The 16,159-nt window shown below is 41.7% G+C and overlaps 2 protein-coding genes across 7 annotated transcripts in view; one reads left to right on the plus strand and one right to left on the minus strand.

Annotated features, from left to right (window-relative positions):
- SYAP1 (synapse associated protein 1) overlaps positions 1–5,335 on the minus strand; it is a 38,847-nt gene extending 33,512 nt beyond the window's left edge. Inside the window, exon 1 of the mRNA XM_032774311.2 lies at positions 5,062–5,335. Within this exon, the coding sequence (XP_032630202.2) occupies positions 5,062–5,272 (211 nt within the window). The 5' untranslated portion in view covers positions 5,273–5,335. The remainder of the gene's footprint in view (positions 1–5,061) is intronic.
- Positions 5,336–7,611: 2,276 nt separating this feature from the next.
- CTPS2 (CTP synthase 2) overlaps positions 7,612–16,159 on the plus strand; it is a 177,107-nt gene continuing 168,559 nt past the window's right edge. For 3 of the 6 annotated variants that reach the window (XM_075060326.1, XM_075060330.1, XM_075060341.1), the window contains exons 1-2: positions 7,612–7,709; positions 12,986–13,042. In XM_075060326.1, coding sequence (XP_074916427.1) covers positions 13,005–13,042 — 38 coding nt within the window. In that variant the 5' untranslated portion in view covers positions 7,612–7,709; positions 12,986–13,004. The remainder of the gene's footprint in view (positions 7,710–12,985; positions 13,043–16,159) is intronic. The other 3 variants (XM_075060336.1, XM_075060339.1, XM_075060346.1) reach the window with 1 other exon arrangement.

The raw sequence follows: 16,159 nt of genomic DNA on the forward strand, positions 1-16,159 counted from the left end.
TTGTCTCTTAGGAATGGAACTGTATGTTTGGCCAAAACTTTTTTTTTTTTTTTAAACTGATAAGCTATTACACATCTGAAGCTCCTTTTCATTTAATGAGACATTCATCATGTTCTTTGGACCACTAGACACTACCATAATTTAAATAATATTCAGACAAACTATGAAGAAGCTTCTAGCCTTTAAATGTGTGACAAACAACTTAATATCGAGGTACCTTGAAATGATGTGGGATTAGTTTCTTTTTCAGATATATGCTTATGGTACCATATAAATATCTAGAGAGACAGATTTAGTAGGTGTAAAGTTTTCTATAATCTTACTTGTAATTCAGTTTATCTGATGCCAATAAATTGGTACAATTTAACACTGTGATAATACTAGGATTTTACACAGAAGTAATTTTAAATCTAAATAAAGTAGTGAATATCAAAATAGGAATAACTGAGAATGTGATTTAGAATCCAAGGGACATCAGAAGAGAGGAGTGAAACATTTTAATCGTTCCAGGAAGGTCAAGCTGAAAGTTTAAAAACTGTCAACTTTCAGAAACAACTGACACTTCAGGTATTGCCACTCTTTCTGCCAAGAAGAATACCTAAGTTTTCTTTCCTTTCTAGAATTTCAGGTCTACAAGACAATCTGAATGTCACATTAACTTAATACTTTTTTAAAAAAGCTATAACTTTTATCCTCACCATCATATACAAAACAGTGGGCTGTTTTGCTTATCCTGACACGAAAAGTTAAGAAGAACAGGAAGAGTGAGCTGGACTCTGAACTAGATGATATTGCCTAACCCAGATGTTAATCACATATAAATTGCTAAAAGTTTTTAAGAATAATGTGAAACAGATCCTTGTCCCTTTTTCGCTGGTGAAAACCACCAAAGACCGATGTCTGCTACTAATGGACATCATCAACTCCTTCTGAGAAATGACACTGCTAACGCTCGTGAAATATTCACTAGTCCATCCAATTTTCAAAAAAACACACTCAATGAAGATGACCTCTCCAAACACTTTCCTTTGTCTAACCTCCATTCCTAAGAAAAGCCACCGAGAAAGCAGTGACAACAAAGATCTAGCACATGGTATCTGTTACCCTGGGTGCTTCACAATTAGGATTCAAACTGTGATGTGTATAGGAACTAAATGGGACTTTCCTCATGACAATGGATGTAAAAATAAACTCTCATCCATCCCAGGAAGGATGTTTAGACACTATGGCTATCAATGCAACATAAGAGCCAAATTAGATAGGACACACACGATTGCTATCTATTTAACATTACTGAACCTCTCCACAAGTTATGACAATCTATCAAAATGTGCTACTGACCCACTTACATAAGTAGACATGCCTGGAGTAGACAGAATAGCATTACAATGACTTCATTTATTCCTCCAACAGAACCCAGAGAGGGCTAATGTGCAATTACGTTTTTCCCCAGAAACCTTCAACTGCTGAATGGATCTCTGTTGTTCTGTTTAATATCTACATTACCTCTCTGAGATGTCTAATGAGACACTAGAGTTTACTAGTAACAATATACTCATAACACGCAGCAGTACATCTCATAAGGACATAAGAATGACCATATTGGGTCAGACCGGTGATTCATCTAGCCTAGTATCCTGTCTTCCAACAGTGGCCAGTGCTAGATGCTTCACAAGGAGTGAACAGAACAGGGCAATTTAATGAGTGATCCTGACCCTGCTACCCAGTCCCAACATCTAGCAGTCTCCTTTGCCACAGATACAACCAACATCAAACAGGTGTCAGTGCCTAGTAATAATCAACTAAAATTCATTTTGGCCAAGACAGAAGTAATGCAAGTCAGAATTTATACACCAGAATTAGCTGGCTCACTGTCCTCCTTCCATCAAAGGCACCAACCCCTCCAACTGTCAAAGTAGTACAAAGCCTCAGGTTTTTGATAATAGCCGAGAAAGCCACACAGAATCAGTGATGAAAAATGTCTTTTATTCCACTTTCAGATTACTGCACAACTTTGCTCCCAAAGATCTGGTCACTCAATTATTATATTCACTAAATTTGGGTCTGAAGGTAGCAGCAGTAGAGAGGCTACAGCTCTTTTAGAAAATATAATAATCTGCAATACAGCAGGCCATCACAAGAACATCAGCCCCATATCTGTGCTTCCACTGGCTACCAATTTTCTTCCATTGAAAACTCAAACCCTTAGTCTTGGTATTCAAAGCCATCTACCTATTAGGACTCAGCTATACCAGAACAACCAATCAAGACAGCTACACTACTGTAGGCACAATGCAGTTCACAAAGCCCAAGCAAAACACATGAAATCTAGGAACAAATCATTATTGTTAAATGGGGGTTAGCTGTAGAAATGGGTTCTAAAGGAGATCAGACTAATTCTAAAGTTTCAGAGGACACTGTGAACCCTGCTCTTTGACAATGCTTCCCCACCACAACCAATTTAATGGGGAATAGAGCCTTCTGTGTTTTATCCAGTCAAAGTGGTACAGGAAAGCAAACCTCTCAAATGTTATCTGTTAATAGCCTTACTTATTCAGAGGACATGTCAATAAAATAAAATGTCATAGTTTTGTGTACTATACAAAACTTTTCATGCAAAAATTTTATTGTACTTTACAAACTACACTATATTATTTTCTATGCACACATCACTTCTCCCACCAACTAGGCGAATACAATAGGTGTTTAAAGGAAAACTATCAATCTAGCCACACCTCTGTCTGATGAAAACAGCTTATTATTTGTAACAAAGCTCACTATAACTGAAAGATTAGAGAGAATACTTTAAAAAAATATTTTCAGTCTATTTTTACTTCAGAGAGCAGTCTATATAGTCAGTCTCTCATAGCAACAGTGGAAATAACCACATTTAAAAAGTAGGGTAATGTGCCACTGGAACTTTGGGGGTAAGGTTCATATCCAAAACTGCTATTTTTTTTAAAAGCTGTGCCATGATTTCAAATTTGGTGGTGTCCCTTGAACAGTGCACAGTGACATCACAGAACTGTTAAGAACACTTCGCTCATACACATTCTATTGTCACTGTTTTTATAACTAAATTATTGACATCCAAAACACTGAAACTTGGAGTTGAGACTATAGAATGACACCTCATTTTCAGCTTCTAACTTTATTTGCATGGATATCTCTTGAAAATCCTGGTTAAGGTGAAAGAGATACAGAAGAGGTCCAAATTTGTAAAATGCAGAACAATGCATGTCAGCTGGGTACATATCATAAACCTATATCACAATTCTATCACATAATGTAATTCATACATGATTTGCAAAGCCTAGACAAGTGAAAGAGATGATTGGAGTCTCTCGAAAGGTAAATCCTGAGGATTAAAGAGCTTACATGACTTGAAACCCCACTTAGCAGCTAGCATAGACAATGTGACACCTTTAAAATTGTTTGCTGGTGATATTGTAAATCATGCTCCTTCCTTTAAACCAGGGGTTCTCAAACTGGGGGGTCATGATCCCTCAGAGGGTCACAAGGTCAGTACATGGGGGGTTCTGAGCTATCAACTTCCACCTCAAACCCTGCTTGCCTCCAGCATTTATAATGGTGTTAAATATATTTAAAAGGGTGTTTAATTTATTAGGGGGATTGCACTCAGAGGCTTGTGATATGAAAGGGGTCACCAGTAAAAAAGTTTGAGACATGCTGCTTTAAACATGTTGTTAAAAGCAGCATGTCTCAAACTTTTTTACTGGTGACCCCTTTCATATCATGGTGTCTACACTAGATGTTACGATGTCTTGACTAGGAAAAAGATGTTTGTTCACCAGAGTTAACTCAAACAAGCCACTTCAACTCAACCAAAACCCCACTTAATGCCAGTGTAGACACAGTTTAATAGCTTTAGCTGATTTTAACAGGTCAAGTTATGGGTCCCATTTATGCTATAACTTGACCTGCTAAAATCAAGTTAAAGGTATTAAACTAGACTTATCTGGTGTTGAGTGGTTTTCAACAACTACATTACCTGGATTTTTAAAAAGACACCTTTTCCTATAGTCTAATAGAGCCTAAGGGATAACATGATTTTTAAAGAAGCACCTTTTTGTCAGGCCTACACCCAGTTATTGTACTGGTATAACTATTTCAGTCAAGGCACTGTTTTTTTTTTAAACTGAATTAGTCACATTAGTAAAACCCTCCTTATACTTGTAAAAAAGTGACTTACTGCTATAGCTTACTCTGCTTTCCTTATGGTAACAAGTTAACCAAGTATAAGAGATCTTTATATCTGTATTACTGCATCAACACTTAGAGAGGATTGTGCCACTTTAATAAAAGTGAGACAATTTTTGTGTGCCGATAAACTCTAAGATACCCCCCGTCAGCTGACCTTATTTATTTATTAAGATATTTCTATTTCCACCACCCCTGCAGGAAGTTCTCCTATCCCTAGAGGGTTACAATATGGTGTATTATTTTCCCCAAACACCTTTTTAGAGCTTTAACCAGTCCTGTGACGCTCTAGGTGAGACTCAGGGAGGGTGTGAAGGCAGGAGAGCAAGTCCCATGGGGATGAATAATAAAAACTGTGTTCAGGAGAGGGGGTAGGTATTCGGGTTGCAGGACCAGATAGAATCATAGATTATTAGGGTTGGAAGCACCTCAGGAGATCATCTAGTCCAACCCCCTGCTCAAGCCGGACCAATCCCAAATCACTCCCTCAACGACTGAACTCCCAACACTGGGTTTAGCAGGCCAGTGCTCAAACCACTGAGCTATCCCTCTCCCTAATCAATACAGGGGAAAGGGATCAGCATCTGTGGGGAGGGTAGCTGTCAGGGCTGGTGTGTGTGGGGGCAGAGATAAGGTAACTTGTCAGCGTTCTAGGGGAGGCAGTCTGGGGGTGGTGGATCTGTGGGGGGCGGGAAATGGTGTTAGGGCGGAAGTGCCGGGGGAGAGGGTAAATGGGGACTGCCGAGCCGGGCCGGGCTAGGCCTGGGCAGAGTCCCCGCAGAGCAGCAGCCCCGCGACCGGGAGGAGGCGGCTCCCTGCGGGCCGCGGCAGGACACTCACTGCCGAGTCTCTTTGCCTGGCTGAGGAGCGGATCTGCATCCACCTCCTCCGGCTCCGCACGGCCGGGTCCCGCCCGCCGCCGCCGCGCCTCCTCCTCCCTCTCGGCGCCCCTGCGCTTCGCTCCGCTCCCCAGTGCTTGCTGCCCCTTCGGCGGCGGCTTCTGCTCCCGCCGCCCGCTCCAGCCCGAACCAGCTGCCCAACCCCGCAGCATCCCGCGGAAGCGGCCTCGCCGCTCGCGGTGCGACTCCGTGCGGTTATTGCCCCCACAGCCGCGCCCAACGGCTGTAACGGAAGCGCCCGCGGAGCAAGAGCGACACAAACAGTAACCCCTGGAAATTCGGGTCTAGTCTCGTCGTTCGGGTTACGTCACTCCGTAGGTCACAGGGCAGGGACGCTCTGTGTTCCTTCTCTCTTCCTCCTGTGGGAAGGGGAAGGAAGAGGCGGGGGAGGGGCGAGCGCTTTCGCTGGGAAACGGGAGAAGAGGGGCGGGGGTAGCGATGGGAAAGCAAAGGAAGGGGGCAGTCAGTGGGTACTGCAGGAACTTACTGCCTCCCGCAAGTTCTCCTAGGGTGGGGATTTTTCATTGAAGTCACATGGCAAGTGCACGTGCAAAAAGATTGTAGCTCGCTGTTCCTGGATGGCAAGGAGGGAAGGGGTGATCTACTAGTTTTCCCACCACTGTCGACACGCGTTGGGTTTTGTTTAGTTTTTACATATACAGTTTTGTAATATATATACATTTCCCTGCACACTTTTGTCCACGTCAATCCGTGATCTTAACATCAAAACTTAGGCCCTGATCATGCATGCATGTACTTAATTTTTAGTAGTGATGTGTGTAAAATTCAGCATATGGATAATTGGGACCATACAAACTTAGGCCCTGATCATGCATGCATGTACTTAATTTTTAGTAGTAGTGTGTGTAAAATTCAGCATATGGATAATTGGGACCATACATTGTAAGCTGCTTTGGGCAGGGTGCTGTCATTTGTGTTTGTCCATAAAGTACTATGGCTCTGTAAAAATAATAATGTTAAACCTGACAATGCTTTTTTAAGATTATGTCTTCAAGTTTTGGTGGCTTTCTCCGTATAGACATATTATAATGGAAGACCAACAAATTCCAAAGTGTCAGGGAGTGCAGCTACACAACTGGGGATCACATGGGTGCCAGAAGCTTCAGTGGTGCAATAAAATTGCTGGTGATGGCCATAAACTGAATATACAGCCTAAGCACATAGCCAGACATGATCCAGGTGGCCCTGAATCTGCAAGAAGGCTGGATCCCTTTAGGATTTGCCATGATGATGGTGTCTCCACATAGTGGTCAAGTGGAGTTAGGAAAGGTGAAATAGGATGAGACCCTTCTGAGAACTGAGAGGTAAGCATAAAGGGAAGAGACACTGACAGAATCAGATCAGTACATGATGGAGGAGAATGTTTAAAATGAATCAAAAGGATCTATGATATATATAAAATTACATTTAATAAAAAGAAAACTAAATTCTGAATAATCTGGAGAGAGATGTATCATGCTCTGTCTTTTAAAGCTCAATTCTGTATTGTGTTTGGAGCAGCCATTTAAATCAGTATGAGTTCTGTGTTCACAGTGGCTGCAAATCAACGTGGTCAAGAAGACAACCTTTAGAAAAAGTTTGCTTTTCCCTTCAATAGTGAAATAAAGCATCTTCTTATCTGATCTCCATATTGCTATTATAAGTCTCCATAATTTTGAAATTACTTATAAATCTTGAGTCAGTAATTTGCATCAGAATAAGTGAAGGCAGCATTTGACCAAACATTTTATTTCCTATTTTCCAGTCCCTCAAATCAGGAACAGTTGTACCAGGTCTCTAATAACTCTTCTTAATCACTTTGCACCCTTACATTTAAATTCCTTTTTGAGTGAGATTCCAATCAGTTAAGTCAATACGACTGCACAGCTGCAAGGTTTCAACTATGTGAATTTAACTGCAGGATCAGGACCTAAATCCCAGTGCAGGGAGATGGACTGTGTGCCAACATCATTTACATCCATTGTCTGCATCACTCACATTCTTCAGCAGAAATTCCCAAGGGATTGGAAAAATCAAGAAAAAATCAGATCTATTAGTAATGTAAATATCACGGAGACTTGAAAACAGTAGTATGGTGAGAACAGTGGGCTGTTCCAAGCTACACACAGGGGAGATTTTTTCAAGGTCATTATTAAAAAATATATATAGCTACTAGCCTGGTCACAAAATGCTCCTGCCAAAAAGTGCTCCGTTACTGTACAGGGCGATGAGATAAATGCATGTGCATGCCAAAAACTGCCCCAGGCTGGGGCAGGCAGATCAAGTAAAAATGCATAAGCAAAAGCGCCGGCGGGGCAAAGCTTCTAAGTTTGTGTGGAGCGCGCCGGTTTGCAAGGGGCATTATTCACCCATGGACCTAAGGCCTCTCCAGCTGCCTGGCCCGGGTCCCTTCTCCTCCCTTCGAGAGCCCCCCTCCCACCTACGGGCCGGCGCTCGGCGCTGGCTGCAGCGCGGGCTCCCTCTGGCGGCCGCCCGGAGACTCCCTCTCTACCTCCCGCCTGCGGCATCTGGGCCCGGGGAGAAGGAACCCGCAGCCGCCTCCGCCGCTGAGACGCAGCCCGCGCCCAGGTAACTGCCGCCTGCCTGGCCTCTGCGGCCTCCCGCGCTGCGCCCTCCTGGCCGGGGCGAGGGGGACCGACCGCGGCAAAGGCTCCCCGGGCCGGACAGGTTCCCTCGGGGCGGCGCTGCTTTCAGGCGCCCCGGGGACAGAGCAGCAGCTCCTTTCCCCACGCTGCCAGGGCCGCGAGGGCCCCTAACCCCGCTCGGGCTCCCCCACTGGGCGGGCTGAAGCCCCGCGCTGCGCTGGGGGGACGGAGACGGGGATGGGGGGGGGGAGTTAGCTCCTGCCTCCTTCACCGAGGCAGCACGACCGTGTTGCTTGCACGTGTGGATAGTCACTACGCACCTCTCCTGTAAAAACATGGGAGCCACGCCAGCTTTGCCTGAGACAGGGTGACAACACACAGGGGCAAACACTTCACCAGTTCCTAGCCCTCCTTGCATGTTAGGACACTAGGAGAATGACCCATTGCTGAAGCGGTTTGACTGGTGGTGTGGCTGGAGGAGGAAGCTGATTCACCCTCCTGATTAAAAGCATGATAGAGATAATGTTCTGCTTTCTGTGGTAGGGTTGAAAACGATTTGACTCCATCTACATGAGCAAGTGAACTCTTTTCAGCACTAATTGAAGCCAGGCAAGGTGTTGCTGTCAGTTATGGTCAGCAACATGTATTTTCAGAGAGTAGATGGGGCCTATGGGTCCTTTATTCCTCCTTGCACTTTTCCTAATATTTTTTCATATTTAGACTTCTTTAAGTCATACACTAGCGCCTCTTTCTGTCCAATGATTGGGTATATTCCAGTAATTGTAGAAATTATTTCTTTTAATGGACTTCATCCTCATAGATTATTTTTAGCAAATTTATCAACAAAAATTGGAGGCTTGTAGCTTTCTTGAGCAGGGATCATTAATACCTCCTGACGTTCAGGTCACAGATCAAATCTAGGGCCAAATAACTTTTTAGTCATGGACATGACTTATATAGTATTTGAGCCATTTTGCTGAGGGCTGTTTGCAGTTCTCAACTCAATAACAATACCAACAGAAATGTGAAAAGTAAATAAATACAGTTATACTAATTCATTTTCAATACAATGCTGAAAGTTTGAGGTACAATCCTACAAACACTTAAGTGTGAAAATAACTTGTGTTAGTAGAAGCAATTAATCGTGTGAGTAAAGTTATTCACATGTGTATTTGTGTGAGTCTGCGCATTACAAGCGTATGGCAACGGAATACCTTCAGTGGTTTTTGTTTTGTTTCCCTTTCCTAGCTAACTTTGTCAAATTCTTTCTCTGCTCATCTACAAGTCATGCGGTCTTTGGAAATACTTTCATTTCTACAACTGAAACCATGACTTACTAAATGCTTCTAATTTGGCTCTTAAAAGTGAAAGTAAAAGACACTGCTGTCTGCAGAGCACTGCTTAGCCATGTCACCCATGTGAGTCAAAGGAGAAAATGAGACTGCTTGAACAGCTCCCTATAGAAGCTTGGCTGCCACTTTCAACAGCATTTGTGGCCTGTCTGGCCTCTTTGAATTCTTGCATTCTATTGCAAAATAATGGGTTGTTTCTATGAGCTCTTGGGCAACCTGAAGTCCCATTAAAGTTAATTTGAGTCTTTTTAATTGACTTCAATAGGAGAAGGTTTAGCCCTAAGACCCCGACCCTATAAATACTCAGGGAAGTGAGTAGTCCTGTTAAATTAAACAGGGCTACTCATTTGTGTATTGTTATTGATGTGCATAACTGTCTGCTTAACATTTCCAATTTAGTAGTTTCTTCCTCAGAAAGAGCGATGAAAATTGCTTGGCTGGATACAAAATGCTGTTGACAGCAGCAGTTGTAGGAGGAGTCCAAAATACAAGTGGATGGGTCCAAAAATCTTAAAAATAAATAAATAAAATAACCCCCCTCAAAGTAGCATGGAAAAGTCAGTTATTAATACCATGGATTATTTCCCCTTTCCTGTATAGAACAAAATTTATAAGTTCTGCAAGTCTTTGAAGTGTAGAACCTATGAAGTTCTAAATTAGGTTTCTGGATACTACTAGGGTTTGAAAAATCCTGCTTACCAATAGCATGGAGGACATATTCACTAGCTGAACCCTAACCATTCATTTAAAAAAGTTCCTAGTCTGTATGGTTGCAAAGAAAATCTTCCACATGAGAACCAGTGTAGTAGTGCTGTTTTCTTGAGAACTCTAGCCTTTGCTCCTACCTCATAGCTTTCCTAAGGATCAACAGATTGAAAATGATAAGACTCGGGTCCATTTTGTTGCTGCTGTCAGAAGGTGGGAAGAAGTGGAGATGGAAAAAAAATTTGTTTAGTTTCACTGTGCAGGTGATTTGGAAAGCTATGATGAGCAGAAACAGACAATAGGGATATTCATGGAGGGAACAACCAGGAGACCGTGGAAGGAGTAGAGCAGGAGTTGGCAGCCTTCAGCACACAGCCCATCAGGGTAATCCACTGGCAGGCCACGAGACATTTTGATCCTCTGCAGGCATGGGCCCCCTGCAGCAGCCAGCCACTTCCTGCAGCTCCCATTGGCTGGGAACAGCGAACCACGGCCATTGGCTGGGAACTGCAGGGTGTCATGCCTGCAGATGGTCAATGTAAACAAAATGGCTCGCAGCCTGCCAATGGATTACCCTGATGGACTGTGTGCTGAAGGTTGCCAACCCCTGGAGTAGAGTATTAGAGACTCTTCCCTCTTCTCCTATCAGCCAGAGGAGGGATGGCTGTATGGAAGAGTCATCTGCACATTTCAGTACTACTCATCAGAGGATATAGTAGAACCTCAGAGTTACAAACACCAGAGTTACAAACGGACCAGTCAATCACATGCCTCATTTGGAGCTGGAAGTATGCAATCAGGCAGCAGCAGAGACAAAAAATAAATAAATAAAAAATGTAAACTACTAAAAAAATGAGAGCGAAAGGTTAAATACAAGATTTGACAAGATAAAAAAACGGTTTCTGTTCTTGTTTCACATACATTAAATGGTTAAAGCAGAATATTTCTTCTGCATAGTAAAGTTTCAAAGCTGTATTAAGTCAACATTCATTTGTAAACTTTTGAATGAACAACCATAATGTTTTGTTCAGTGTTACAAACATTTCAGAGTTACGAACAACTTCCGTTCCTGAGATGTTTGTAACTCTGAGGTTCTACTATATTATGAATAATGGAGTCCCCAGATTTGCTGGCAGGAATCCTAGCACCCTTCCTCTTCTCAGCTATGAGTGGCTGTACTGGCCAGGATGTTTTCCCTGCAGCTCACTGGTTGAGGGAGAATTTTGGGTCAGTCTCTGGCAGTAGATGTCAATCAATTTTTTCAAGCCCTTGTTTTAATATTGCTACAATAATGACATTTTATCTGATGGAGTGGCTTTTCTGGGCTTGTGCATAAGCTTTGTGATCAGGTATACATCCCACTGTGTGAACTATGTTTAAAGTATTCAAAACGTTATAAAATATTATCTATATGTATGCATTCACATAGGTTTAAATGTGTAACATTCTTTTAAAATATTTTGAGCAATTTAAAATTGCCATCTGTGAGGCAGTTTTTGTGGTCTACATAACAGCTGGGTATTATTATTATTGATATTTATTTATTTACATTGTTGCACTTTGTTGGTTGGCCATCTCTGAAACATTAGGAGAGACATTGCTTAGCAAGAAACCTGCTCCCCTTGTGGTGATCAGCATCATGGAATGATGTATGTTTTGGCTAAGGGGCGAACCCAGGCAGAAGTAGAAGGACAAATAGAAGGTGACCTGAAAAGAGAATGTCTGTCTGTCTATCTGTCTATCTATCTATCTGTCTGTCTAAAATTAATGTGTAAAGTAAAATTGATTTCACTTATTTTTCAAATGAGTGAAAATTTTGACATTTAAGCCCCAGTCTTGCAAGTTACTCTATTTAGATAGACCCTGAAGCTGTGCAGAACACCATTGATATCAACGGGGCTCTGCATGGAAGTAGAGGTCAGCTTTTGTGCACCGCATTGCCGACTTAGAAGCTTTGTTTTTAGTGCTGTTTTCAAGTTTTACTCTGTTTCTTGTAAATACGGTACTGCTGTTGTGTACACAGCAAGTGAAATTGCCTCTAAGACACTAAAAAGGGGATTTTAAAAAATGCAAATTGTTAAGAACCAGAGAGTGATGATCACAGCATGACGTCCCTTCTGTGGTTCATACTAGTGTTATACACCTTTTGCAAGTATTTTCACCAGAGTGCCAATAAATAGTTCTGCCTATCAGCAGAACTGTTACTGCTACAAGCGTTAGATTTGGTTTTTTGTTTGTCTTTTCAGGTCAGTTCTTTTGTGGAATTATCTCAGAAAAACAGAATTGATACAAGAACCATGTAGAGCAATAAGAGTACAAGTTTGCTTTAATACTTTCTGAGTTTGCTTGTGTTGTGAATTATGTATTTTCATGTACTCCACTCTTTTAAATTTTTCATTTCTGTATATGTCTTTTGTGATTCTGGCCTTCTGTAGTTAACATTTTTTCTTATGACAAATGTGAATGTAAAGGAACTATTTTTTTTCTTTTCCACTAGTGTTTGCTCTGTACCAAATCATTACCAGGCCTGCGTTGATCCCATGGGAACTTTTTTTGCCCTACATGTGAGTCTGGGTTGAGAGCGGTAAAGTGACAACCTGCTCTTCTTCCCATTCCTCAGCCAGGGGAGGATGCTGGGAGAGAGCTTTGAATTGATCAGACATCCACAACTAACAGATCTATGGAACATCCAACAGAATGAGCTCCCACCACCTGGTTCTTTCCAGCAGAGAAGTTGTGGCTTAGGGTGGGAGTTCCGTACAGTATCTTCTCAGCGTAGTTCTGCTACAGGATGGTAAACTTTGCTGGTGGACTCCTCACCTCATTTTTTATATTGGCCCCTGGCTAGTAGTTATCTGGTAATATGTTAAGCCATGGTCTAATTACTAGACTTCTTTTAAAGCACTATTTGTTGTTAGGCTCTCTCTGATAGAGTGTTTATTGGGCAGGACTGTAAAGCTTTATCTTGTGTACGCACTCATGCGTGCGCGCACACACACACACACACACTCCCTTCTTGTAGAGACTTTATTTAAGTTTTAAGAGCATTAGTAATTACATGCAAAATTTTGAATTGTGTTAACAAGTGCTGTACACATCTGTCTTTCCTGGGAACCATCTGAAAATACATCTCACTGTTTTTTAAACAGCTTGTGTGTTGGATTTGCATAAATACTAGTGCCTATTGTTGTCTGTTTTGCAGGCTTATTTGTGACATTGTAATGTTGGGAAGGTCTGCACTGCTTACAGCTGGAAGAAGGTAGCGTTCTGAAGATATTGTAGCTTCTTGTATATTTTTTGATCGCTATCGCATATTCCAATGTTTTTGGATTTATTTGGTATTTAATATGGAAATATTACAAATACTGTAGTTTTCATCTTTTCACTGTAATATGTCCTTGAACTCTGTATTATTTTATATCTTAGAAGATAGGAGGTTTCTGAACACGACACATCTACCTGCTGTGTATCATGTGTTCTGAATGACAGTCTGGTATTTGTTAACTCATCTCTGACATCTTAATAAAAGGATGAATCCATTTCATTTGCCTCTTGTCCAGTACGTTAGCCCTGTTGCACTTCCTGTGTCAGTTCTCCAGTGAGATACTGAGCAGAGTAATCAAACCAGATCTTTGATTCTTAGACAGGAGAAGTAAAGAAAATGTGCTGAAAATAAGGTTTATTTTTTAATCCTAAAATAAAAGATCCTTCAAAATTGTAAAATATTAATTATAAAATCATATAAATTAATGATGAAGTTGGAGAACTCTTGAGAGAAAGTAGGAGGTCATGGAAACAGTGCAGAGACACAGAGCCTTTATGGGTGGATCCCTCTGGCAAATGCAAACATACACAGGTTTTTGAGTTTGAACCGTCAGCCCCATCTGTAGGGGCATGTGCCCCTGCTAGATGGAAGAAGGTTGAACAGATTCTGAGTTCAGACTCACAATGTTTCTTTGTCCTTCTAGGGGAATAACCAACATAGCAGAGAGTGAGGCCTATTATTTTTAAGCCGACTGTCCTTTAAGACCCGATTTTGAATTAACTGGGATTTTTCCTTAGGAACACAAAATCTGTATATTGAATCTATAGTCTCACTGTCATTCAAAGCAAAGGGCTCTGTTAGTCAATGTTTTTTGTACTTGTGCTTGTGCTTTTCTTCAGTTTAATGCAATTTCTCTGTGGTCCAAAGTGTGTGATGTTTGCACAGTATTAACAAATAAGAAGATTACTGTAGGCATACTGATTTCTAGGCAGAAGTTTGACCAAGCTGTGTACTTGAGATAAAATTTAAAATATAAATTATTTTATTAGGCACCTGGCACTCATGGAATTCTAGGATTTTTATACAAAACAAACTAGCATTGCATTGAAAACAAAAATAATACTTACTAAGTGTCATTTGATACAATAGATTTACAGTGTAATATGTGAATTTAAGTATCAGTTGTGTGCCTAAGATTTTTGCTGGTCACATCTAAATTCAAATAAAGAAAAAAAATGAAAATAATTTCATTTCATTTTCACATAAATGTCAGTACTGCTTATTGTTATGAAAACAAAACCAAAAAAAATCTTAGCACTTATATACACTTTACTTCCTTCATGAAGTTAAAGTTAAACACAACCTTCATAATATTGATTATGAATAACTGTAATGGTCTAAGTTAAGTAAAAGAAATAAAAGCTAGGCTGTGCATACTGGCTTAATTGTGCTATATAAGCATGTCTTTGCTTTTGTTTCACAGAATCATAGAATCTTAGGACTGAAAAGGACCTTGAGAGGTCATCTATCCAGTCCCTTGCACTCATGGCAGGGCTAAGTATTATCTCCAGACCATCCTTGACAGGTGTTTGTCCAACCTGCTCTTAGAAATCTCCAATAATGGAGATTCTACAGCCTCCTTACACAATTTATTCCAGTGCTTAACTACACCGACAAGAAGTTTTTCCTAAAGTCCAACCTACTGCCCTTTCTGCGTTTAAACCTTTTGCTTCTTGTCCTAGCCTCAGAGATTAAGAATAACAATTTTTCTCCCTCCTCCTTATAATAACCTTTTATGTACTTGAAAACTGTTATCAGGTTCCCTCTCAGTCCCCTCGTCTCTAGACTAAACAAAAGCAGTTTTTTCAATCTTCCCTCATAGTTCGTGTTTTCTAGATCTTTAAATCATTTTTGTTGCTTTTTTCTGGACTTTCTCCAATTTGCCCATATCTTTCCAGAAATGTGGCACCAACTTTTCCCAGCGCCAGTGGGTGCTTGTGGCTCCCCCCCGCCCCCCACCGGCCCTACCCTGACTCCACCCTTTTCCCCACCTCTGCCCCGCCCCCATTCCAGCTCCCTCCCCAAAGCCCCCGCCCCAACTCTGCCTCCTCCCTGCTTCTATTGGACCCCTTCTCCAAATCCTCACCCCAGCCCCACCTCTTCCCCAAGTGTGCCATGTTCCCCCTCTTCCGCCCTCCCTCCCAGTGCTTGCCACGCAAAACAGCTGTTTCGTGGTGCAAGCGCTGGGAGCTAGGGGGAAAAAGCAGGAATGCGGTGCGCTCAGGAGAGGAGGCGGAGGTGGAAGTGAGCTGGGGCAGTGGGGGCAGGGAGCTGCCGGTGGGTGCAGAGCAACCACCGTGCTCCAGCCCTGGAGCACTCATGGAGTTGGCACCTATGCCCAGAACTGGACACAATACTCCAGTTGAAGCTTAATCAGAGTGGAGTACAGAGGAAGAATTACTTCTTGTGTCTTGCCTTACAACACTCCTGTTAATACATCTCAGAATGATGTTTGTTTTTTTTGTAACAGTATTATACTGTTGACTCATATTTAGCATGTTTGTTTATATCTAAACCTTACAGTCATACAGCATGCAGTATACAGTAGTTTTAGCCCTATCAGTCCCAGGATAAGAGAGGGACAAGGTGGGTGAGGTAATATTTTTTATTGGACCAACTTCTGTTGGTGACAGAAACAAGCTTTTCAACCCTACAGAGGTCTTCTTTTTTGAATTTGTTAGTTGATGGTGGTAGGGAGTTCTCTGAAACTGTATCTAATGAAGCTACTAATCAAAAAGCCTACTTTTCAAGAAGTAAGTTAAGTAGGAATTAGGCTATGTCTACACTTAAAATGCTACAGCAGCACGTTCATTATGGTTGCCGGAGGGTTCTCCCATCACTGTAGTTAATTCACCTCCCCTAGAGGCAGTAGCTAGGTCAGTGGAAGAATTCTTCCTTCGACCTAGTGTTATCTACACTAGGGGTTAGGTCATCTTAACTACATCTCTCAGGGGTGTGGATTTTTCACACCCCTGAGTGATGTAGCTAGGTTAATCTAATTTTTAGTGTAGACCCGGCTTTAGATATGTGTTGTTTCTTAAGCTCAGTTAT

This window comes from Chelonoidis abingdonii, chromosome 1 (assembly GCF_003597395.2).
Source record: "Chelonoidis abingdonii isolate Lonesome George chromosome 1, CheloAbing_2.0, whole genome shotgun sequence".
Classification (NCBI taxonomy): Eukaryota; Metazoa; Chordata; order Testudines; family Testudinidae; genus Chelonoidis; species Chelonoidis abingdonii.